The sequence below is a fragment of the Sus scrofa genome, chromosome 4 (assembly GCF_054392235.1).
Source record: "Sus scrofa isolate SSC_HxYL_T2T_F1_AM1 chromosome 4, Sscrofa_HxYL_maternal_Yorkshire_Landrace_v2.0, whole genome shotgun sequence".
In the NCBI taxonomy this organism is placed as follows: domain Eukaryota; kingdom Metazoa; phylum Chordata; class Mammalia; order Artiodactyla; family Suidae; genus Sus; species Sus scrofa.
Window position 1 is genome coordinate 20,374,802 of NC_139386.1, and position 26,589 is coordinate 20,401,390.

At 41.7% G+C, this 26,589-nt stretch overlaps 1 protein-coding gene across 7 annotated transcripts in view; it reads left to right on the top strand.

Moving 5' to 3' along the window:
• The window catches only part of SAMD12 (sterile alpha motif domain containing 12), a 427,734-nt gene that overhangs the window by 135,272 nt on the left and 265,873 nt on the right, over nt 1-26,589 (top strand). The window contains exon 3 of one of the 7 annotated variants that reach the window (XM_085021819.1): nt 3,569-7,693. The exons of the other annotated variants lie outside the window; for them this stretch is intronic. Coding sequence (XP_084877945.1) covers nt 3,569-3,745 — 177 coding nt within the window. The 3' untranslated portion in view covers nt 3,746-7,693. Of the gene's footprint in view, nt 1-3,568; nt 7,694-26,589 lie in introns of those variants that run through there. 7 annotated transcript variants of the gene reach the window in all.

Here is a 26,589-nt window from a genome sequence, read left to right on the forward strand (position 1 = left end):
CCTTCCTTCCCTGCTGTACTGTTTTCAGGAGGTAATTTGCACAACTGCAGAGTAAGAGGTGCTATGATCATGGGTAGGGGTGCAGCTGTGATTGTGTGTAGAGGTGCAGCAATGACTTGGGTAGGGGTACAGTTCTGACCATGTGGAGGGGTGTAGCAGTGAACAAAAATGATAAAAATGTCTACCTTGGCAAGAACTTCTTTTCTGGGAGCAATTATATGAGAAGATGGTCAGTATTATGAGGGGGAAAAAAGTAAGGGAAGGGTTTCTGATTGATGAGGTCATGGATCAGTGAAGGTTTCACTGAGAGGGCAACATTTGAGCAACTACTTGAAGAGTGAGCTATGAGGATGTTAGGGAAGAGCATCCCAATGAGGAAAGCAGCTCGTGCAAAGATCCTGAGGCACTGTGTGCCTGGCAGGTTAATGGAAGGGTGTGGGGACCAGCATGAATGGAGGGGCATGGACTCAGGGCAACTGGAAGGATGTGTGGTCCATGAGATAATGGCAGAGAGACAGACAAGGATAGTCCTTTGGTCCACTGTGAGGGCCTGGCTGTTCATTTGAAGGAAGTGAGGAGCTGGTGCACAGTATTGACCAAGGAATTGCAGGTGTATTGACTCTGAACTGCTCATTAAGTGACAGGGGGAAAGCTATTTACCAAGTGCATTTGTCTTGAAATTGGTGTCCCAGGTGTGGCAGAGAAAATCACTGACACTGACCTTGAATAACTATGACACATTGTCATCGCTGGGGTAGCTTAATATCAAATAATGGAGTGTCAGCTCTTCTCTAATGAGGCCTTGGGGCTCCTATTCACTGCCAGAGAGAGAGAGAGAGAGAGATGGGATTGTGAAAAGTAGATCTGAGCAGTAGTGACCACTGATGACAGAAACTGCCCTAAGCAGCCGGTCATTAGGAGGAGATGCAGCCCCGGCGTCATGGCCAATAGCAGAGATTCTTGGGCCAGACTGCCTAGGTTGGAATCCCGTTCTGCAGTTTGCAAGCCATGGGATGTTAGGGAAGCTAACTTCATTGTGCCTCAGTTGCTACAACCATGAAATGAGAATAATTGTACCTCTTAGAGTTGCTCTAAGGTTTAGTGACTACTTGTAAAGTGCCTTATAAATGTTTTAAATAAAGTCCACATGTACTCCCTACTTTTTTCAGGCTTATACTTCATTACTTTTCGCCTCAAGGAAGTGAGATTGCTCTCCATGTTGGCTCTTTCCTGGGTCCCTGTGTTTTCCTTGCTGTCTTTGGATGCATTATGGCTCTGTGGTTCAGGGCTCTCCTCCAGTCCTGATTGCAGCTGGAGCAGCAGATTTCCTTTAAGGGTAACAACCCTGTTAGAAGAAAATCTGTTGGCCAATCCATCATGCTAGTTATTTAAGGCTCAAAGGAATTAATTTTCTGGTAGTCATTGAGCTTACGGTCTTAAACAATAGTTTATTAAATTAATGTGATAGAAAAGGATTTATATTTAAGTAATCAGATGATGACTAGAATAAGAATGGAGACATACTGAGAGCTCGAGGTACAGGGTCAGGAAGGCTTATTGAACATATATTAATTCTTCATATGTTCTTAGGTTTTAGCGGAATTGGCATCTGTGCGATGCTTTGTTTAGAATGGTGTCTGGTCCTTTTTCACTCTAGAATCAGGTAATTGTTGAGGGGAGAGTTCAACCAAGTACTGAGTCCTGTTCTATTCCAGGTGCTTTTTAAAACCTACCCCAGTTAATGGTCACTTGGTGAGGTGTACATAAATTCATCTCTAACAATTTAAGGACATGTTGATGAGGTCGTGGATCAGTGAAGGTTTCACTGAGAGGGCAACATTTGAGCAAATACTTGAAGAGTGAGCTACGAGGATGTTAGGGAAGAGCATCCCAATGAGGAAAGCAGCTCGTGCAAAGATCCTGAGGCACTGTGTGCCTGGCAGGTTAATGGAAGGGTGGGGGGAAGGAGACTAAAGATGACAGAACCAGTGTTTGGAAATTTCTGTGTCTTCTTCTCAAGACACCATTCTTTCTACTCTGTTGTCTCCTTTGGGAAGTCATTGCTGAGCATTATGAGTCAAAGAACTTGAATTATTCTATCCTGATGGGTAGTATTAAGGCTTCCCTGTCTGAATTTTGGATCCCAGAACCTATATTGTAGAATTGGCCTGGACATAGATCCTTCTACGTATCTTGTCCCCAGTAATCACTGGGACTTAGAGACTTTCAACTCCTATTCAAACCAAAGGATCCTCTTAGCCATTCATGTAAAGGGGAAAGATTAGACAAATGAGAGACACTAGCTCAAAACAGGGAAATGAGAAAAGTAAGTAATTTGAGTTAAATATCCCTGTGTTGTGTTATAGCAAAGGCTCTTTATCAGCTTCTAACTGTGTGGCTGGATCTCAGAGAGTAAGCAGGTGTTGCCGTTGAAGATTATGAAGCAGCCATCATGGACTGAGCATCAGACAGACCACAGGATCAGCCTGTGATCCACCTCGGGGCTAGAGCTCATCCAGATGATAGGAGAGGGCTGCTGGAGTATGCAGGGACCAGAACCGAAGGGTTGGGTGGGAACCAGTGGTGGCAGGCTCTCTAGAAGACTTGTGTTTGTACTCTTGCCAGCGGTTGGGAAGAAGCTTTGAGCATCGCTCAAGAGCTGGCAGAGGACCGCTGAGCTAGAGGAACAAATGGCATCTTCTGAGCACTAAGGTTTCTTGGCAGAAATGTTTGATATTTTGGGCTGCCAGGATGTGCCTGAAGGCATGAAAAAAATTGGCATTTATTTTTAGGAATTTTAAGAACATGCTTAGTATTGTCTTGTTCCCTGAGCCACCTGTTCAGGTTTATTGAATTGGGATGGAAGCAATGCCAGACATCGTTAGTCTCCTTCCCCCCACACTTGAAGGCCCTCCATGTGGTTCCTGTTTGTCTCTTACATACTCACACTAAGATGATATCTGCCATATAGAGGACTGAACTGCAGTCTGAGAGTTTTGGAACTTTTAGAAGGTTTGGTGGAATTAAAGATGTCTTGCCTTTCTGGGCTAGGCTCTGCTTGGATTTTTTGTTACTGCAAGATGGAAATTTCAGGCATCAGGGAACAGAAAGCATCCAAAATCTGTGTATTCTGTATTTATTGTCTTTTAAAAAAATAGAGTACAGAACAAAACCCAGAAATTACCCATACTGCTCCTGCCCTTTGCATCAAGGTGGGAGTCTTCCCTTATTTACAGGGGCAGAATGCATCATAGAGGGCACCCCTTCAACATGCAGCTGAAACAGTGCCATCCCCAGTGGGTGGTCATTCCCTTCAATGGGAATGAGATTCGACTCCCCATTTCACTCTCCTTCAGGTCAGGAATGGTGACCACTGGTGACAAGTCAGTCTTCTCTCGCTTTGGGAACAGGTTTAATAGGACCACAGGCACAGGCTGTGCATGCCATTTGGGATGCCAAGTGGCAGATGTTTTATACTTTTATTTAAAGGTCTGATTTCTACAGAGGGGAAGGAATTTTCACAGGAGGTTTGCAAACATGACACTGACCCCCATTCACCTCGTTGCAGATCCAGTTAGTCTTCTGGGAAGGGAAGAGCCTAGCAGGGCCTTGCTGGAGAACACTGAAGAATTTGTTAACTCACAGACCCATCTGCTTCTCACTAGACGGGAAGAATCCACCCGGTGATATTATTGGATCTCAAGCCTCAAATGGAATTTTCCCCAAAGTCTTCTCTCTAGATTAGCCATATCTTCCCAATATCTAATCTGCCGTATGTCAAGCCCACTAGCATTTACTAAATAATCCATCCAACCTTCATTAAGTGGCCCTGAGAGGTAGTAGAGGGTGAAAAATAAGAGTAGAGGCTTAAAACAGATGGCCTACATTTCAGTCCTGGCTCTGCAATTGACTAGTGAGTTATATGATCTGGTCACTTGATTTAATCATTCTATGCCTCAGTCACCACATCTGTAAAATGCGCATCTGTGTCGCTGAGTTGACGGAAACAGTAAATGAATTAACATCTCAAAAGCACAAAGGACCAGTGTTTGACCATCATAAGTGCTGTTTAGGAGCCTGATGGCTGATGGTGATGACAATGAGTATGACTATAACAACAGTGTCAGTGGCGACAGTGACGATTTTGTTGTTAGGCTAAGAACAAAAAATAGTTCTGCCATCAAGTGGCTAGTCATTTTGGGTGGGGATACAGCCAAGTCCGTCAAGAGTTTCATCACGGATTTGATGTGTGTGGATGGAAGCATGCAGTAGTGTGTGTAGACTTGGTGTGGGGTGGTGGGAGTACCTTAGAGGGTCTGATGTGCCAGGTGTGTCTCAAGCAGTGACAGGGGTTAGCTGGGAAGAGAGGTGAGAACAGTGCCTTCCAGGTGGGAGAACCAATGTGTCCAAAGGCATGAGACAAGTTTGAGAATCACAGTTGGTGTGGCATGGCTAGTTAGCATGTAGGATGCAGGGGAGGGAGGGGTGAGAAGATATTACGTTGAAGAAAGAAGTAGGAGCCAGATCAGAAACGGTCTCATACACCTGCATGGGGAATGGAGCTATTATCTGGAAGGTTTGAAGCAGGGAATGACAGTGCCAGGGAGGCAGAGGATCAAAAATTCAGAAACATCTGTGACTCTTTCAGCATTTTTGAGTTTCCTCATCTATAAAATCAGGGCCTCTGGGACTGCAAGTATTAAGGTCTCTGCTGTGCTTATAAGTACACAGTGAATGGACAGAACATTCTCTTTTTGGATTCTCCATCAATAAGGCAGGAAACAGATGCTCCTACTAGACTAGGATTTTTGAAAATAAATGTTAAGAAAGAGACTCTTTAGAGGAGTGAGCTAAAACCACAAACAAAGGGCCATCTGACAGAGGACCAGCCACAGCCGGGCCTGCTTAGCTGCAGGGCACAAGGGACCCTGTCCTCCTCTTCTTTCCCCACCCTTTTATCCCCTAGTGCCTCCCATCATTGTCCCCTGCTGGAAGCAGGAAAGGGATGTGTGAGGTTAGCCTCTTTGGAGCCCAGGGAAGGGCTGAGAAGAGTCAGGTGGGAAAATGGGAAACAATCAGTATTCCTGTTGGGACCAATTTTTTTGTCTTTTTAGGGCTGTACCTCTGGTATATGGAGGTTCCCAGGCTAGGGGTCGAATTGGAGCTGCAGGTGCCAGCGTATACCACGGCAACGCTAGATCCAAGCTGCGTCTGCAACCTACACCACAATTTACAGCAACTCTGGATCCTTAACCCACTGAGAGAGGCTAGGAATTGAACCTGTGTCCTTAAGGATGCTAGTCAGATTCATTTCCACTGAGCCACACTGGGAACTCCGGGACCAATTATTTTAAGTTCTTTTTATTTTTTTGGCACCTGTCAAAACTCACTGTGGACTAGATTGGAATTTGTGAAGTTTTTCAAGTCACCTTCCTATTCTGAGTCAGAAAACTATACTGGCCATTTTATTCTAATCAGCTCCTTTCCTCTATTAAGGCATTCTAATGGAAAACCACAGAATAAGTACAATAATTCCCCCCTCCTCTTCTTTCCATTTATTGAAACTCATCTGTGTGACAGGCTCTTGAGACGCAGCGCCCCCATCCTTACAACGGTCTGACAGGTGCTATATGGTATTCACACTTGATGCATAAGGAAATTGAGACAGTGGTCTAACAGTGGCACTCTGGCTGTAATGAAACTGCAGTTCCAATTCAGTTTGGGGTTTTTGTCTATTCCCCACCATCTTTAGGTAATAAAGGACCTTTAGGTAGGCCAACCACCTGTTTTGGTAAAAGATACTGGGTACCTGGGTCACCACTGTCATCACCATCACCGCTACTGTTGTCCCTCTCACCATCTCTGCCATCATCACCACCACCAGTAAAACAAAAGCAGCAACTAAATGTTTTAGAAGGAGAGGCAAATTTTTTGGACACTGTCCGAACATCCTCAGGAAGACTTATTTTTGCTTAACCTCTGGCTTTCTTTTTTCTTAATGATAAATTTCCATTTTGGCTTTGTGAATGTATTTTTTCAGGTTTCTTTTCGTAGGTACTCTCAGCGGTAACGTATTGGCTATATTTTGGTGCCATGAAACATTTCAATGGAAGTTATCAGTTCAGCCACTACTTTAATACTATTTGGATGCAAATAAAATTTTTGCAACACAGTCCAAGATGAAATTGCCCAGAGCTGTGTGTCCTTCTGCTCTCACCCCAAATAGTGGCTGCTAAAAGTCCTTACAACTGCAGACTAGGTAATTGAATAATTTGTATACCAAATTAAGGTCCAAATGATGCTTTTAATAGCATAATTAGTCATAATAAGGAAAAGGTCAGCATTCACTAGTAATTATCTATTCTCTATAATTTTTAAAACATGAAAAAAAATGCTGTGGCCAGCACATCCAAAGGGGAAAAGGCACTGCAACACATCACTGGTACGTGAGAACCATGCTTTATTATTAAATTAGTAATTTTATCCGAGAGACACAATGTATAATTGATCAGCTCATTTGCCCCAAGCCTTTCATTTAGATACTGTATTTCACATTTTTCTTTCACATTTTCACATTTACAAAAGCAGGCATCTTTCTATGACATCGTTTATTGAGCGTCTTTCTTTTTCTGTCTTAGTGGTACCTAAAATAACTGCGTGTCTTAAAATCTTTGGCATCTTAGATCAGGGACAATAGAGATTCAGATCTTTTTGTTTATTTTTTTCCCATTGAGATGCCCCTGAAAGACCAAAAGAACTCTTCGAAGGGTGCTATTGCAGAAGAAGGTATACGCATATTCTCCTAGTCATTCATTATTCTAATTCATATTATGTGCCTTATCTCTGCGAGAGACCAAGTACTTTATGGGAGTAATAATCAAGATGACAAATAGTACTTTTTGCACTGGGGTGGTGCTTTGTAGTCTTTAAGGGGATGTTACATGCACCATCTTATTTATACTCAAAGTTGCCTTGGAGGATAGACATCAGTTTCCTACTTTGTGGCTAAAGAATAAGATACCTTCTGAAGGCTGGGTGACTTTGCTAAGGTTAATAAGTCCGTATTTACAGCACCAGAACCTGGAACTCCCAACTGCAAGTCCCCTTTTAGCACAAGGGCTTCCAAAGCCTAAGTCCTGCTTGGGAATCCACCCCTGCAACCTTTTTATTTTCTTCTTCTTCTACTTTTTTTTTTTTTTTTCCCTTGGCTGTGCCTGCAGCATGTGGGAGTTCCTGGGCCAGGGATGGAATTCACACCACAGCAATGACTCTGGCCACTGAGGTGACACCAGCTTAACCTGCTGGACCACAAGAGAATGCCAACTTTTTTTTTCCCCTATGTTCTAAAATCTAGGCAACTTCTTTTCCCCTGTTAGTTTTTTAATTACATAAGTAATGCATGAACATAAACCCACTATTTTAAAAATTAAAAGCAAAATATGGAGTAAGAAATGATGAATGTCCTTCCCACTGTTTCTTTTCTAGTACTTAGGTATGTGTAAATAGCTCTTCAGCATAAATGAAATCATACTGCATATAGTATTTTGTGATGTGCTTTTTCTGACTTGTAGTCTGTCTTGCAGGTTTATTCCTTCATTTAACAAATGTTTACTGTTCTTAGCACTGAGAAATCCTCACATGGGTATATGTAGTTTTATCTCTTTTCTTAACCAATAAAGAGTATTCTATTCTATGCGTTTACAATGATTTATTAAATCATTTCCCTATCACTGGACATTTGGCTTGCTTCCAAATGTAATTTCAGTTTCAACTAATGCTAAATAAAACTGTAGAAACTGTGGCACGTGTTTGTCAGTGCTAGCGTGTACTTGTGGGCTCGCTCCCTGTGTGTAGAGGGTTAAAGGATGGGCATGCTTAAATTTTACCGGTTTTTGCCTAGCTGTCCGCAAAGGAAGCTGAACCAACAGTGTGTCAGCATGAGCAAACTGAATCTCCATGAGCATTTGTTTTCCTTTATAAAAGAGAGGAAATAACTCTAGAACATCGTAGGCTTCTCCTGACCCTGCTGTGGAGGCAGAGTTAAAGCCCAGTAAGAAGAGCCACCTATAGGGCCCTGCCCTCTCTTGTGAATCAGACGGAGCTACAAAAAAGGTACACAGCATGGAGTTCCCGTCATGGCACAGCGGAAACAAATCTGACTAGGAACCATGAGGTTTTGGCTTCAATCCCTGGCCTCACTCAGTGGGTTAAGGATCCAGCATTGTCATGAGCTGTGGTGTAGGTTGCAGACATGGCCCAGATCTGGCAGTGCTGTGGCTGTGGTGTAGGCCAGCAGCAGTAGCTATGATTTAGCCCTAGCCTGGGAACTTCCATATACTGCAGATGCAGCCCTTAAAAATAAAATAAAATAAAATAAAATGTATAGAGCAAGGCTGTGAATGGCAGGGGCATCTGGATGGCTCAGGCAATTTTCAAAGGTCAGAGGAAGACTCGGACTTCTGGCTGCTGTGTGGTGGGAGGGCGGAAGAGTGAGTCTGGCCCTCCTGGTGGCTGGGAATAAGCACATCGACATGCCTGGAAGAAGAGTGTGGCCCAGGGCAGAGAAGAGGAGCATGATGGGGAGATCTTGCAGCCCCGAAGGGTCCTAGATAGTGTGATGCAGCTGCAGCCTCTCGCTGGTCACAGCATTCACCTTGCATCTCATTAGTCGTGCATCCAGGTCAGCCACTGTGCTTTGTCTGCTCAGCTTGGCCATTGCTTTTTGTGCCTCACTTCTCTGCACAGTGGCGAGGATTATACACCCCTGGGTAGGCTATCAAGCGTCCTGCATATCCCTCTAGTTAGGGGAGAGTGTCGGTAAAAAGTTCAGTGACAGAGCTGAACTGGAGGAAAATATCTAGTCCATTCCTGTGATTAAGCTTCATTTGAGTTCAGCTGCCTGAACTTGTTCCATGCCCAGCCTTCTGCCAGGCACTTCAGAGGCAAGGAAAGAGGAGTGGAGGGGACGAGAAAGTTATGAAACCAACCCTGAATCCACTGAAAGCTTGAGGTGGGAAATAGACTATTTCATATCAGCAAATCCCTGGGAAGCACCACGTGCCTCCCTGGAGCTCCCTTTGCAGGGAGTCACTTTCCAAAGGCTTTCCTGACCCAGTGGAAACAGTAGCAGGGTAGTTGAAAGGCATTCTGTCATTTTTTAGGAGGATGCTGCTGCCAAGAGGGTGGATTTTTTGTGAGTGTGTGAGGATGGGCAGGTTTTCAGAGGCAGTGGACAAAGACTCAGCCCTCTTTGCTAGTTCATGTTGGCGCCTGGAGAATCTGCCAGAGATCATGATGATATACTTGTGGTTTGACTGCTGCAGCTCTTTGCCCACTGTCCCCAATCACTTCATATTGGTGGGAGTCTGGCCTGGGTGTACCTACGTATGCCTGCTTCCTGTGCTAGAGTACTCTGCTCTTTGTAATTGTTCATTTCCACATTTGTACTCTTAACACACTATCCTATTATTTGCCGCAAAGTAAGAGTTGTGGTTTATGGGAGTGGGATTATTGGAGAAAGAGGTGTTGGCTTGAAGCAGACCTCAGCCTCCCACTCAGTGGATAAAGTGATCCACAGCATGGTGCCACATTGGTCCCCATCTTTATGCACCAGTAGGGCTCAGAAAACCACAAGTCTGGGGATCTCCTCATGGCTCTTTGGGCTCTGGACTTAGAGGAGAGCGGATAATTTGAATGTGTAGTCTAATTAGCAACCCTGAGTCATACATAGATTGACCCTGAGTCATACATAGATTGAGAACCATCTACTTTGCTTTTTCTTCTCAGACTCTAATTGATGAAGCAAGATTCAGACAGATCTTTACCAGCTAGCCACACACACACTGGGTGGCTGCTGCCGGGAGCTGCTGAGCCCAGGGCTGTCCTAGACTGGGTGTCCACCAAGCCCATAAGGGAAGTAGCTACAGTGTAGATGTCTTGATGTTACCTACAAGTTGACCTTGTAGCCAAGATCTTGGCCACATGTCCTTCTGCAGGGCAGCACGAGAGATTACGCTCCTGCTTTACCATCTGAACCCGAGTCAGAGATCTTCAAAGTAGAGGTAGTACATCTTTTGAAATATAAAACAACAACAAAAACAGTGATAAAAATAGTAATAAACCTTCCTATGAATGTTCCCATGTAGTAGGCATTACTGCAAGCACTCTGTATTGCTTAATCCTTCAACAGCCCCGTGAGGTAGGTACACTTTACAGAGAAGGAGACAGGCGTGCTAAGAGGCTCCACTCTGGGCCATATAGTGGCTGAATGCTGTTTTGAGTCTCAGTCTCTAACTGGTTGTAAGGGTCCCAGGTATGGCCTGGAAGTAGCCATAGGGACAAGGAGCTATAGACAGGGGTCAGAAACGTTTGATGGTTGGCCCAGGGTCTCTGAATCCATAACTCAAGAAAATGCAGTCCTGTCATTTTCTCTTCCCAACTGCCTGGTATCTTCTTTTGTGATTCCTACTAGGAACCATTGATTACCGAAAATGGTTTGTGAAGCAATCCAATTAAGTGAGCCAAGAATTACATGTCAAGTGTTACCATCTTTATTTGCTTATGTCAAGTGGAGTCAGAGTCCTTCTGTGATCAGCAAAGCAAGTGTAAAGTGGTTGATTAATTTCCTTTAAGTTTTTGTCAAAATTTGTGGGCAGGGAATCTAATTTTCAGTTTAATTTTCCTTCCTAGCGCGGACACTCCATTTTTTTCTTTCTCTCTCTCTATTACTGCTAGCCCAAACACATCATTTGTAGTTTCACTTTACTTGAGTGTTGAGTTAATAATATTAATCCGAATCCTTCTCCCTTCTTGTCTTTATTTGAATTTGTAAAGGATGGTCAGTTACAGACCCGCTTAAATAGATGTCAGCCATCTTGCAGAATACATGAAAAACCAAAAGATTTTTACTATCTTTAAAATACTTCCCACGCTGAGATCGTTTTGTATGGTTAATGATATTTTTGTGGGATTTATGGGGTGCCTACTGTGGGTTGGGTATGGAGGAAACACGGGGTGAATAAAACTCACACCTACAATTTAAGTTTTCTCACATATAAAACGAAAGTGGTCATTAGATTTCTTTCAGAGGTGTGATTAAATTACATAATCTTTGTTAATGTCTTAGTCTAAGTACTCAACAGATGTTAGCCATGGCCCCATGGCTTCAAGGTTGGCATCAAGTCAGCTGGCTGCCCTGGTCTGAGATCTCCCCATGCTCTCCTAGCTCCCAGACCTGCATCGGGACTCTCATTTACTCGTGGCTTGTTAACCACAGCCCTTTTCAGTCCTCTATCAAGATTTCACCTGAAGACACACCACCCCAGGTGTTACCTCAGGCCACGCGATGGATTGTTTGCTGGTTTGTCATTGTTGGTGTGAGGAATTGAGATGTGAGATTGAGAACATCTATGATTCCTCTTCGACTCTGCTTGTTTTCCTTTAGCTGTCTCTAAAGGACCCATGACACTTCTTTTATAGAGCTATCTTAAGATCCTAGAGGTATGCATGAGGACCAACCCCTCCTAGATTTAGCATTGAAGTCTTGAGCTCCAGGAACCCCCTAAGGAATAGTTTGCCCAGGACAGTCGCAGTTTTAAAACTGAAGATCCCTCTCTAGTCCCAGGCAAACAGGCATGTTGGTCACTGTGGATGCAAAAGACCAAGACAGTTAACAGTGCACACCTCCTATCCTGTTTGTATGTAATCATTTGGCCATAATAAAAATAGAAATTAAGTATTCCCTTTGAAATATAATAACTGCTTTTAACGTTCTGTTCCATTGATGAGGCTAATACACGCTCTCCCAAGAAGAGCGCCTGTGAGTCATGAGGGACCCAGGTCTGATTCTCTTTTCTTTATGTATGTGAAGCCATGTATATTCCTTCCTCTCTAGTTAAACCGATTCTGGAGAGTCTCTAGGACTTTTCACAATAACAAGGCAGTTGACAAATCAGAAGTCTTTTTTATTTTATTTTGCTTTTTTTGAGCCATACTTGTGGCATATGGAGGTTCCCAGGCTAGGGGTTGAATCAGAGCTACGGCTGCCACCCTACACCACAGCCACAGCAACGCAGGATCCGAGCCATATCTGCGGCCTACACCACAGCCACAGTAACGCAGGGTCCGAGCCACATCTGCAACCTACACGACAGCTCATGGCAATGCCAGATTCTTAACCCACTGAGCAAGGCCAAGGATCGTACCTGAAACCTCATGGTTTGTAGTTGGAGTCGTTTCCGCTGCACCATGACAGGAACTCCCAGAAGTCCTTTTTATTGATTTAAAATAACTGGCTAGCAGACAGATGCCTTGGGGCAGCTGATCACCTTATTTTAGCCCCTGTAAAGAGAGTCATTCTAGAAAATCAGATAACCATAACATGGCTTATTAATCATGGTGACAGAGCAAAGGAAGGCGAATAATCATATTAGAAAGCCATCAGGGTTTATGAGTCCCTCTCACCCACCCTGAAGGTACACAGTTGACCTTTGAACAATGGGGGTAAGACCCTTCACACTGTCAAAAATGCAAGGAAAACTTTGCAGTGGTTTCTCCTTATCCAATGATCCACATCTGTGGATTCAACCTGCCGCTGATGATGTCATCCTATGCATGTATTTTTAAAAAAATCTGTGTGTAAATGGACACCCAGTTCAAACCCATGTTGTTCAAGGGTCAGCTGTGTAGCAGATCTAAATTCTGGCTGTGAAATATAATCATCGCTTCCTAGATATGCCCACAGAGATTCCAATTTAATTTTATTGAGGTGGGTCTCAGACATTGCTCTGTTTTTAAAAACTCTCCAGGGTATTCTTATTTTCATCCAGGGTTGCAGTAAGGACGTTGAGAACCTTCTCCACTGGGGAGTACCAAACGCATGGAAAATCATGCTCTTCACCTCTGCTTTAGCTCCATAAAGACCCAACCATTCCATTAAGACAACACAGCAAAGCATAACACCCATCACTTTCTGTTTGTAATTCCCTCGAGAAACTCCAGGTTATCTTAACAGGGCTTATTATTTCTTATAGTAGGATAAATCTTTGAGTGTTTAACATCCTCAATTTCTTTTGTGTGTTCGTTAATTTTTTATTTCATTTTTTAATGAAGTATAGTTGACTTACAATATTTCAGTTTCAGGTATACAGCAGAGTGATTCAGTTATATATTTTTTCAGGTTATTTTCAATTATAGGTTATTATAAGATACTGAATATTGTTCCCTGTGTTATATAGTAATTCTTGTTGCCTGTCCATTTTTACATAAGTGGTGTTTAGCTCTTCGAACCCTATGTCTATGAGTCTATTTTGTAAGTTCATTTCTACTATTTTTCAGATTCCACATTTAAGTGCCATCATGTAATATATGTCTTTCTGTGTCGGACTTCACTTAGTATGATACTCTCCACGTCCATCAGCAATGCTGTAACCACCATTTATAATTGATTCTTATTAGCTCCAGTTTTAGATAATGCCATCTGTAAATCTTGCCCCCGAAGCTTAGAAGGGCAGCCCACCAGGAGCCTTTAACAGGTGCCATATTAGCTCAAAATAAAGAAGCCAGATAATACCAAAAAGAATTGTTTCGGTGTATTCTTTACTCCACTGTCTAAAGACTTCCTTTGTGTGGCGTTCCCGTCGTGGTGCAGCAGAAATAACTCCAACTAGGAACCATGAGGTTGTAGGTTCAATCCCTGACCTTGCTCAAGGATCAGAGATCTGGCGTTGCCATGTGCTGTGGTGTAGGTTGCAGACACAGCTTGGATCCCCTGTTGCTGTGGCTGCGGTGTATGCCAGCAGCTGTAGCTCCGATTTGACCCCTAGCCTGGGAACCTCCATATGCCATGTGAGCAGTCCAAAAATGCAAAAAAAAAAAGATTCCTTTTGTTCCTTCTTAACTTGCCTTTGGAAATTTTTGAGAGAAGCCTTTTATTCTTAGCTAAATAGTCAGCATTCCACTGGTTAGACTCCAAATTAATACCACTTTACCAAATATGAACAGCTCTTTACTTACTGTGGTTATTTCCCTGGTTCTAACTGTTGTCAACCTTTCATACCTTTTTTTTTTCCCCCCGGAGCCATCTTTTCGCTGAAGTGTTTTCTGTCGTGGTTCAAATTCCACTCTCGGTGGAAATAGTCTCTGTGTCCCTGTTGTTTCTCGTTGCAGGTTTCTTCAAGGTAAACAGTTCAGTCATATTAAACTGTCCTACAACCTAACCAATTTCAATTCAAAGTAACCTCTCTGCCTATCAGAAACCTAAAGCAAGTGCATTTCTCTGCAGCGGTTACTTGAGGGGACTTCTCCTAGCCCGCCTTTATTCTTTGCAAGGCCAGAGGGGGAAGGGCAGTATATATAATTGAAGGATCAGCTGAAATCCTAATCCTTTTAGCAACACTGTGGCTCTTAAAACTTCTCCTATAAGCCACCTCTGAAATATTATTTTCATCTTTTTTAGATGTGGGAACTCAGACATAGCCTCACAGAGAGATTAAACGACCTCCCCAAGGACATTCGTTGCTAGTCAGAGGTTGATCCAGTAATCTAATTAAGGCCTTATAATTCCAGCAGTGTTGCCAAAACCACACTTTTTCCCTCCTCCTCCTGCCAAAACCAGTAATTGAGTATGATGACTTGCCTGGCCCCTTGCCCTGGAAGCCCTCTCATGCCCGCAGCTGAAGCCGTTTGACCACATCTAAGGCTTCTCCCCCAGGCCAAGGGCGTAGGGTGATAAGCAGTCCTTCATCAGGCGGGAATTTAAGGAATCCTCCGCAGGGGTCAGGCCTTGCCACTGGGCTTGATCTTTATGGCTGTGACACAGCCCCACCTTGTAACCTGGTGCTGGTAATAAATAGGACCACTCTTCTGTTCTCCTTGACTGGATTTTCCCATTTGTCCTTTGGTTCCTGCAAGGCTAGGGTGCCCAGTCATGGTGCCTGGCCACCCTGCCTGCATCCATGTGTTCCTGTGAGCCCTGCCTTCTCCTGCCCACTCACCACCTGTTGGCCTTCCTGCACGTCTCTGGCTTTCACATGAGACCTTGCTCCCTGTGATTCCCAGCCAGATCACTTTCTTTTAGACCTTCTGGCCTTTAATGCCTACCAGAGCCACTGTCTCACTAGCACCCAGCCCCAGAGACAACCTGCCTGCCCAGTTCTCCCCACTGCCTGCAGCGGGGCTACCTTTGCTCTGAGAGACTGTCTGCGTTCAAGATTCTCGCCTTATGCCACCACCTGTGACGTTGGTTTTGGGGTCTGGGCAGGAGCCATCCATACCCTATAGTAGCTGAAGATTCTCTTTGGATTCCACGCATTCTCCCCTTTGCATTTATTTCTTACAGGACTTAACCTCTCCACCCTGGCATTTGAGGATAATCAGCAGTTGCCTTCTGTACTTCCAAGTGGTGGTTGTCCTCTCTGCTTTTAGTTTTGTATGTTGGTTTCATTTCTCATTATCCTTGTTTTCCGCCATGGGGCCAGTTTTTTCTCTTTCCCTCTTCTTTGATTTTGTGGAGGGTTTTGTTTAATCCACCTTTCACTGTATCTTTCTAACCAGCAGCTGGATGGGTGGATGGATGGACCAACAGTCAAAAAACATACAAATAGGAGTTGCTGCCATGGCGCAGCAGAAACGAATCTGACTAGGAACCATGAGGTTGCGGGTTTGAACCCTGGCCTTGCTCATTGGGTTAAGGATCCAGCACTGCTGTGAGCTGTGGTGTAGGTCACAGATGCGGCTTGAATCTGGCATGGCTGTGGCTGTGGCGTAGGGCGGCAGTTGTAGCTCTGATTAGACCCCTAGCCTGGTAACCTCCATATGCCACTCTATGGCCCTAAAAAGACAAAAAAATAAAGAAACCCCACAAACAGTCATTTATTTCCTTTTTAATGATCCATCACTGTCACAGTTAGAGTACCTAGTATGGTTTTGTGTGTGTAACTAAGTAGTGTATCTTTCTGTTTTATCACTGTTCCCTCCACAGTGTCTTAAATGTGGTTAACATTCAACACATGCCTATTATCAATAATAAGACAAAAACTATTATCTTGTCAAATTCACGTTGGTGTCAGAATGAAGGAGAGCTTATACACGTTTGCCAGAGTAACCATATCCTTCACTTTGTGTAGGAAGAGAAGCGAGACGAGGCTATTAAAATCTCTGGAAATAACTGATGTTTCCAAAGGAATGCCATTATCAGATGCACACATGGTACTACATCCCAGTATTTGAAAATGTTAGAAATGAGAGAGATTTGAAATAAAGCAGCTTTGGGAAGGGACAGACATGGGCCCAGAGTATAAAGTTAGATTCATTTAATACCATGTACCCACGACAACAAAATGCAGGTATTCCATGATTTATTAAACTCTTATGGCATTTAGGATGCTTCCAAATTTTCATCATGGCAAATACCATAGCACCACACAGGGCCACCTGCATGTGTTCTTTTATACGTATGTACCTCGGCTTCTTCAAGACAGACCTTGAAGTGAAATTGCACCTTGTAAACTTTTAGAACTAATTTATACTTCAAAGGGACAAAACTCATCCGGGAGAGCACACTTCCTCAATGGATATCATCCGTTTTTTCAGTACTTGCCTATTTCTTAGTAAGAACTCCATCATGGTTTACCTTTGCATGTCTGTTTACTAGGGAACACCATACAGCAGTTGAAAATAATGAGATGAATCTATCTGTTTTGGGGTGAAATACAGTTTTAATATCTATTAAGAAAAAATAAGTTGAAAAACAGTATACATGGTACTGTCCAATTGTGAGTGGGCCAGGCTCACGAAAAAAAAAACAACAACCGTATTTTCCTATTTTGCATCTATACAGATATAAACTACCTAGGGAAGAAAGTGTGTGCTAGGCTGTACCTCAAAGTGGGGATGATAGTTTTTAACTCTGCTGAAAAGAATGGAATTGGAAAAATAGTATGAAGAGTATGTGGCACTTTATACAGCTCTACTGTTTGAATTGTTACAATTAAAACACGTTCAATAATTACCATGTATACTTCTTTAAAATAAGTTAAAACAGGAGTTCCCGTCGTGGCGCAGTGGTTAACGAATCCGACTAGGAACCATGAGGTTGCGGGTTCGATCCCTGCCCTTGCTCAGTGGGTTAACGATCCAGCGTTGCCGTGAGCTGTGGTGTAGGTTGCAGACGCGGCTCGGATCCTGCGTTGCTGTGGCTCTGGCGTAGGCCGGTGGCTACAGCTCCAATTCGACCCCTAGCCTGGGAACCTCCATATGCCGCGGAAGCGGCCCAAGAAATAGCAACAATAACAACAACAACAAAAAAAGACAAAAGACAAAAAAAAAAAAAATAAAAAAAAAAAAAATAAAATAAGTTAAAACATCCGTAGTATAATGTCTTCTGTCTCAGGTATCTGAGCCTGTTAAATGACTGCCAGAATATCAAATTATATAAAAGCCACCATTTACGTCAGCAACACCTCCTATATGGCAGACCCTGTGTTGGAGCCACGGAGGTAGAGATGATGGACAGAACTGTCAGTAGCCTTGAAATGCTCATGGTTGTGTGTGGGAGCAGACGTGTTTGCAGATACTTAAACCTCACTGGAGAAGGGCGCTAAGGGGAGAATGTTATCAACAGCTATGGGGACAAGGCAGGGGAGAATTGGGGAAATCCTCCAAACTAGGTCGCATTTGACATGGGGCTTAGAAAGATGTGCAGGAATTTTTCAGGTAAAGAAAGTGAACGTGACATCCTAGCAGGATGAGACATTAAATGCAAGGGCGCAGAAGTGGAAAGGGGGCAGGTGTTTATGTGGTTGGAGAAATAGTTCTGGGGAAATGGTGGTGGTGACCTTGGGACATGATGTTGGGTACCGGTCATGTCGGGTTTGCCAGATGGGACTGTAGAAATGGGTCTCATTCTCTCTTTCTTCACCAGCACCTGACCTAGTGCAGCTGGAGAGAGACGTGAGTGTGTGCATACAGGCATCCCTACTGTATCTCAGAACCACACTGCATCACTGTTCATGGCTTCATCGTTCCTGGTCTACCTCAGCTCTTCTCCCATCCTCCTGTATGCTTCTTCATCAGTAGTGTTCCTTTCCCAGAATCTTTGGACTTTCTCAATCTTCTGGTTCCTTCTTTAATTTTTTAAAAATTTTATTAGAGTATAGTTGATATACAGTCTTGTGTTAGTCTCATGTATACAGCAAAGTGAATCAGTTATACCCTACTCATATCAATTTTTTTCCCATATAGGTTATTACAAAATCGAGTTCCCTGTGCTATACAGTTGGTCCTTGTTACCTATTTTATATACAGTAGTGTGTATATGTTAATCCTAAACTCCTAATTTATCCCTTTCCCCCAACCACACTTTACCTTTGCTGACCATTAATTTAATCTATAAATCTGTGAGTTTATTTCTTTTATAAGTAAGTTCTTTTGTATCATTTTTATTAGATTCCCACTTACAAGTGATGCCCTATGATGTCTGTCACCTGACTTATTTCATTTAGCATGAAATCTCCAGCTCCACCCATCTTGCTGCAAATGGCATTATTTCATCCTTTATGCCTGAGTAATATTCCATTGTATATATGTACCACATTTTTCTTTTCTTTTCTTTCTTTCTTTCTTTTTTTTTTTTTTTTTCGCTTTTTAGGGCCACACTCGCAGCACCTGCAGGTTCCCAGGCTAGGGGTTAAATTGGAGCTGCACTTGCCAGCCTCTGCCACAGCAACATCAGCTCTGAGCCACTTCTGTGACCTACACCACAGCTAAAAGCAATGCCAGATCTTTATCCCAATGAGCGAGGCTAGGGATCGAACCGACAACTCCATGGTTCCTAGTCAGATTCATTTCTGCTGTGCCACAACAGGAACTTCAAGTACCACATTTTCTTTATCCATTCCTTTTTCATTGGACATTTGGTTTGCGTCCATGTCAATCTTCTGGTTTCTTCTCTTGATCACATTGGTATTCTCATGTCCTTTGTCCTAAAATTATCCCCTATTGAGTCTTCCTCCTCTCTGACTTCACTGCACCTTCCCTCAGGCAGGCTGCAGGCTGGGTGTACCCCTGAGGGTGCCCACATCACCCATGGCACTGCTCCCTCCTTGTACTTGTGCTGTGTACTGCTCTTACCCAGTTATGTTCCTCTCTCTTTTGAAACTCTTGGCTTCATGTTCTCATTTTTCATCTCTGTGTCCGCAGCAGATAGCACAGTGCCTGGCCTGTAGCAAGTGCTTAATGAATGTTGAGTAAATGAATTAAATAAATGACTCTTCCCTCCATTGAAGGATGGGTTGGTGATTATTTCTATTTTTATACCTGGCGCATCGAACAGTACCATGTCATGTGTGCCTATCAGGCAGTGTCATTGTGGGTTTATAGGACATGGTAAGTCCTAGTAATTCATGGGGAGGGAGCATTTGTGAGGGTCAACATCATATGAAATCTCTGAACAGATTGGAAGCCATATTATCATTGGAAAATGCATTTTTATGGAAAAGTAGAAACTTCTCAATACATCAGTGTTGTAGTACTATTGTTAATTTCATGTTCTCATGCTGAGGTTTGTAGGTGTTAATTTTTTTCAATATAACTCCAGCTCATATCAGTTTTTACTTTGGTGATTAGTTGTGATAGGAAATAAACGTGGTCGCCCCCTCTGAAATAGACACCTCTCACTGTGTTCCTCCTCACCGCCTTGTTCCTACGCTGTTCCTCACCAGCTTTATTGTCCTCATGGTGCTCGTCACTATTTCATTGTTGACTTGTGGAGTGTGTCTTTTATGCTAGAACATAAGACATTTGCGGGCAGGGGTCTTTTCCTTCTTTCTCACTAGTGCATCCCAGAGCACTTTACAGGTAGTGAATACTTGATTAAATACTTCATGAATGAATGAATCCTCTAAGTATGCTTTAGAAAAACTACCTAAGTACCATTTGCCTCCTGCCTGATATTAAAAATGCATCATATTGAAGTTCTCCTCTTTTAAACCTCTGGGAATGAGCCAGGGCCACTTAGCAGTACATTTAAAAACCTTTGTATGCATCTGACACAAAATAGTCACCCAACATTATTAATAATTGTTTGCTTGTTTTAAGTAGCTTTTAAATAATTTGAATTATGATATGCAGAGACATTTCCCCTGCTTTCTGTGATGCCCTTCTGTTCAGTCCTCTGTCATCTGGATGTAGAGTTGACTTGTTTAAAGTAGAAAGTAAAGAAAAATGTAAAAGTGCCCTGGAATACGTTAACCATGGAAATCAGAGAACTTTTCAAATAGGAAACTGCAAAGCCAATGTGATAGGCTATAAATTATTGTTTGACACCTTTCCTGTGTGGCTTACTTTTTTAAAAAGCAATATATTAATATTGTAAAAACCTGGAGTCTTGAACTGAACACACACACACACAGACAGAGACAGCTAAAAACTTAACTACTGTTTGCTTTGAACAATGGGGCAAACAGAGCATGAAATTAAGTGTCGGGCACATTAAATCTACAGATTTTAAACTTTTTATATGGTCACTTTTCAATGAGTAATAGTAACTTGAAAACTAGTTTGACTCTAAAAAGAATTATGGAATAAAATACATTTGATGAGTAGAAATAATGTGATTGAAAGTGTTGCTGGGAGAGAGGCTGGAATCATTCTGCTTGGAGTATGAAAGATTTTTGGTGCTTCATAATCAATAATCCCAAATGACTCTGAAGGGCTCCACTGATGTATAAAAGGTACAGAAAAGTAATGTAATGGAGGAACAGAGAATCAGTGGAAAATTAGTTTGGAATCCTTTTCCAGGCTTTTCTTTAAAGGATCAGAAAAATGTCCTGCACTCAATTCTCTCTGGTCTGTATATCAAATGTGTAACCCAGGTATTTTCATTATTAAGATAATGTGCTTTCAAATCAAAGAGGTCAAGAAATGCAGAAGATACCTTTAAACCTTTAGCTCTTTATGTACCTGCTCACAATGCCAAATGGCTAAAAGATCAGAATTAGGCCCCAGGAAAAAAATGGAAAATAATGAGCATGAAAAAGTAGAGAATGAAGATTTTTTTAACTTAACAACCTGTATAAATTCAGGGGGAAAAAAAAACAAAAATAGAAAATGAAAAGAGGAGCATATTAAAAGGAATAAACAGGAGATAGAAAAAGTGAAAACATGGGAAATTATTAATGATTTATGGGAAATGCTGTTTTAGTTAAGTAAGGAAACTGCATTTTTGCTGTATCTTTTAGTGCCAATATTCATTCCTACAGACTCTGGATGATGCTTGTTGAGTGGGAGAGTTTTACTTGTTTTGGATTTGTTAAGCGCTTCCATAGGATCCAGGATTTCATTTCCACAAACAACCTTCATGTGCCAAGGGAGCCTTGCTTTGTGAGATTCTGGATTTCTATTTATGGCCCTGAATGATTCTCCCTAGAGAAGGGCTGTCAGGCACACAGACCAGAAAGACAAGACATATTAGAAGAAAGACTTAGCAAATGGAAATGCTTCTCTTGGCCAAGGTGTGTGTACTGATTGGGAGCTTGGATTCATGTTTAATTGGGTATTTGTGGCTAATCACAGAGAAGGCTCAGATCTCTCTTGTGAATAATAAGTGCCAGCTTCATGCTTGGATCTAAGGAATCAGCAGGATAGGGTCCCATGTTTCTTATCTTTCATGCTGTTTTCTGGAAGAGAATTATGGAATGGCAACCCCCAAATCCTTTGCAGTTTTGCCTTCCTGTGTATCTGGGTAAATTATGCCATTGGGAAATAACAAATCTGGTTTACTATGCAGCTGTCAATGAATGTTTCTAAAAACATGTTTTAATCTGCTTTCCAACTGACCTACACTTCGTTAACAATTAATAGTAGAGTAGTGGGAGTAGTAACCGTAGCAGCAGTAGAAGTAAAAAGAAAATAATAATGACAGGCTATCATTTATTAATTATTATTGTCAGAAGTACCAGAGAATAAATGACATGTTTTGAGTTTATTGTCTAATCAAATCATCATAGCAAACTTATGAGATAAGCAAATTATCCTCCTTTCCTTTATGTTGACGCAGAGGCATAAAGAAATTGTCCTCTTCTTGCAATTAAATAGCCAGCCTATGAATGCAAATCTAGGTCCCTGGAATTCCATTTGAGCAGAGTGGGGCTGAGTACCTGTCCGTGGTGTCATCCAGCCTCTCTTGTTTAGGTCTCTTGGTCTTTTGAGATCATACTTGTGAATGTAAAGCGTACAATGAAAGGCTCTTCTGTGTCAGTCAGTGCATAGTACCCTACACCTTATGCAATACTGGGAATCAAGTATCCAGTAAATACATTTGAATGAATGGATGAATTAGGACAGAGCTCTCTTTATTTTCAAATTCAGATACACAAGACCCTTCTTGGCTTTGCAGGTTGCCACCTTGCCCCTCTTTGTAGCATACCAAAGCCTTTCTCTACCATCAAAATTGTTCAGGAAAAAACACAAGGACTCTAGTTTCTGATCCAGCATGTAAGAAGCTTGCAAGTTATCATTCCATCCTAATAACAAGTAAAAAGCTGAACGCATTGAAAGATCAGTAATCTCCTTAGATCCATAAGAGAAGTGAGGTCACAGGACAAACCACTGCCCCTGAAATTAGACCAACAGATGCAGACAGAGAATCACGTCTACCCAGAGCATAAACCTCCATGTGAACCAGTGCTAAGGTGGGGAAACTTGAACTGTAGTTGATAGGTTGCTGAAGACTCAGTGGTCACAAGTCTGAGAAATAAAAATCTCCATGGGTGCCCAGTCATTGGTGGATACCTTACTTTTGTGAATCTGACCTCTTGGAGGTCTACCAGGTACTCACAGTGAATGTCAGAGACGGATTCCTTTGTGCATCTGGCAGAGGAAGAGGAAAGGAACTATTTTGAAATGCAAGAGTGCGTTCTGGGAGTTCCCAATGTGGTGAAGCAGAAATAAATCAAACTAGTATCCATGAGGATGTGGGTTTAATCCCTGGCCTCACTCAGTAGGTCAAGGATCCAGTGTTGCCGTGAGCTGTGGTGTAGGTGGCAGATGCAGCTGGGATCCCACGTTGCTGCGGCTATGGTGTAGGCCAGCAGCTATAGCTCCGATTTGACCCCTAGCCTGAAAACTTCCATAGGCCGAGAGTGCAGTCCTAAAAAAGCAAACAATAAGGCGGGGGGAGCATGCATTCTGTTCTTCTTAACGAGTTTTTCTCTCAGGAGAAATTACTAATAGGAGCCTATTCTGCTATGGTATTTTCAGAGCCTAATGGTCTTGGAGGAAGGGAAATATCAACTCTAGTCCCCATTAGCCTTCTATGTGGGAGGAGGGAACTCCCCATCTCCAGACCACTCCGACAATCCTGCTGTACCTAAGGTGGGGCTGGGGACTGAGAGGCATGTGTGAAGTTCACAGTTCAGAGGCACAGGCTCACTAAAAGACTGACCCCTAATCACAGGACTATAGAATGCCCCACCAAACCTTACCACCCACATTACTAAAGACTTACTTGTAGTAGTTACTTTTCCCCAGTACTTCTTTTCTGACTAACAAGACATACTACAAGGCAAATACAATTTGAAGAGATTGGAAAAGCATAAATAAACAGATTCAAGTATGGTGGGGATGTTGGAATTATCAAACCAGGAACTTAAAACAATTATGATTGATAGGCTAAGAGCTTTAATACATAAAGTAGACATCATGCAGTAACAGATGGGCAATGTTAAGTAAATGAGAATTCTAACAAGGAACCAAAAGGACATGTTAGAGATCAAAAACACTAAAAGAAATGAAGAATGCTTTTTTTTATTAATTTATTTATTTTTCCCCTGTACAGCATGGGGGCCAAGATATACTTACATGCATACATTTTTTTTCCTACCCTTTGTTCTGTTACAATATAAGTATCTAGACATAGTTCTCAATGCTACTCAGCAGGACCTCTTTGTAAATCCATTCCAAGTTGTATCCGATAACCCCAAGCTCCCATCACCTCCCATTCCCTCCCTCTCCCCTCGGGTGGCCACAAGTCTGTTCTCCAAGTCCATGATTTTCTTTTCTGTGGAGATGTTCATTTGTGCTGGATATTAGATTCCAGTTATAAGTGATATCATATGGTATTTGTCTTCGTCTTTCTGACTTATTTCACTCAGTATGAGAGTCTCTAGTTCCATCCATGTTGCTATAAATGGTATTCTATCATTCTTTTTTATGGCTGAGTAGTATTCCATTGTGTATATATACCACATCTTCCTAATCAAATAGTCTGTCAATGGACATTTAGGTTGTTTCCATGTCCTGGCTATTGTGAATAGTCCTGCAATGAACATGCAGGTGCATTTGTCTCTTTAGAGTTTTGTCTGGATATATGCCCAAGAGTGGGATTGTGGGATCATATGGTAGTTCTATGTATAGATGTCTAAGGTATCTCTAGACTGTCCTCCACAGTGGCTGTACCAGCTTATATTCCCACCAACAGTGCAGGAGGGTTGAAGAATGCTTCTGATGGGCTTAGCTGAGGAAATAATCTCTGTGCTTGAAAATATCTCAATAGAAATGTCCAAAACTGAAAAATAGATAGAAAAGAAGAACCCAGACTAGATTACCTAAGAACTATAGAACAATTACAAAAGGTATAGCATATATGTAATAACAAAAGGAGAAGAAAGAAAGGAAGAAAATAAATATTTGCAAAAAATAATAACTTGAGCTTTTCCTCAGTTTAATGTCAGATACCAAACTACAGATCCTGGAAGTTCAGACAACCCTAAGCAGGATAAACACTGAAAAAAACCTAAGCCTGTGTATATCATGTACAAACTGCTGAAAATCAAAGATAAACAAATTCTTAAAGGAGCCAAAGGAAAAAAAAAAAAAAAAAACACCTTATCTATAAAGGAACAAAGATAAAAATTATATCTGACTTCTCAGAAACTATACAGGCAAGAAGAGAATGGAGTGAAATATATAAAGTGTTCAGAGAAAAAAAGAACCCAACCTGGAATTCTGTACCCTGCAGACTTATCTTTCAAAAATGAAGGAGAAATTGACTTTCTCAGACAAACAAAAATTGAGGAGTTTTGTTCCTGGTAGACCTGCCTTGTAAGAAATATTAAAAGAATTTCTTTTGAAAAAGAAAAAATTATGTAGGTCAGGAATTCAAATCTACATATGAAAGGAAGGACCAAAGAAGAAATAAGTTAAAGAAACATTTATTTTTCTTATTTTTAGTTGATCTGACAGATAAAAATGTGTTCGAAATAGTAACAGCAACAATATACTCAATTATGTATACATATGTACATATATGCATATGTGTAAGTAAAATAAATGATGGCGATGATATAGGAGAGAGAGGAATTTGAATTGTTTTGTTACTATAAGGTTCTTTCACTACCCGTGAAACAGTATAGTGTTATTTGAAACTAGATTTGGATTAGTTTTAAATGTATATTGAAAATGCTAAAGGAAATCACTAAAATGTGTTTTTTATAGTTTTATTGAAATACAGTTGATTTACAAGGTTGTGATCATTTCTGCTGTACAACAGTGTTATTCAGTTATACATATATACACATCCATTCTCTTTCATATTCTTTTCCCATGTAGATTATCACAGAATATTGAATAGAGTTCTCTGTGCTACATAGCAGGTCCTCATTAGTCAATCATTCTATATACCTCAGTGTGCATATGCCAGTCTCATACCCCTAGTCCATCCCTCCCCACTCCTCACTAGTCCCCTTTGGTAACCATAAGTTTTTCAAAGTCTGTGAGTCTGTTTCTGTTCTGCAGATAAGTTTATTTGCATCCTTTTTTTTGGATTCCACATATAAGTGATACTATATGATGGTTGTCTTTCACTGTCTGACTAACTTCATTTAGTATGATAATTTATAGACTCATCCCATGTTGCTGCAAATGGCATCATCTCGTTCTTTTTTATGGCTGAGTAATATTCCATTGTAATATATGTACTACATCTTTATCCATGCCTCTGTTGATGGACATTTAGGTTACTTTCACATCTTGGCTATTGTAAATAGTGCTGCAGTGAATGTTGGAGTGCACATATCTTTGCAAATTATGGTTTTTTTGGGATAGATGCCCAGGAATGGGATTGTGTGGTCATATGTAGTTCTATTTTTAGTTTTTTGAAGACCCTCCATACTGTTTTCCATAGTGGTTACACCAATCTACATTCCCACTGACAGTATAAGAGGGTTCCCTTTTCTCTGCACACTCTCCAGCATTTGTTTATAGACTTCTTGATGATGGGCATTCTGGCTGGTATAAGGTGGTGCCTCCTAGTAGCTTTGATTTGCATTTCTCTAATAATTAGTGATGCTGAGCATCTTTTCATGTGTTTTTTGGCCATCTGTATGTCGTCTTTGGAGAAATGTCTGTTTAGATCTTCTGCCCATTTTTTGATTGGGCTGTTTGTCTTTTTTGATACTGAGCTGAAAGAGGTGTTCATATATTTTGGAGATTAGTCACTTGTCAGTTGCTTCATTTGAAAATATTTTCTCCCAGTCTGTGAGTTGCCTTCTTGTTTTGTTTATGATTTCTTTTGCTGTGAAAAAAACTTGTTTA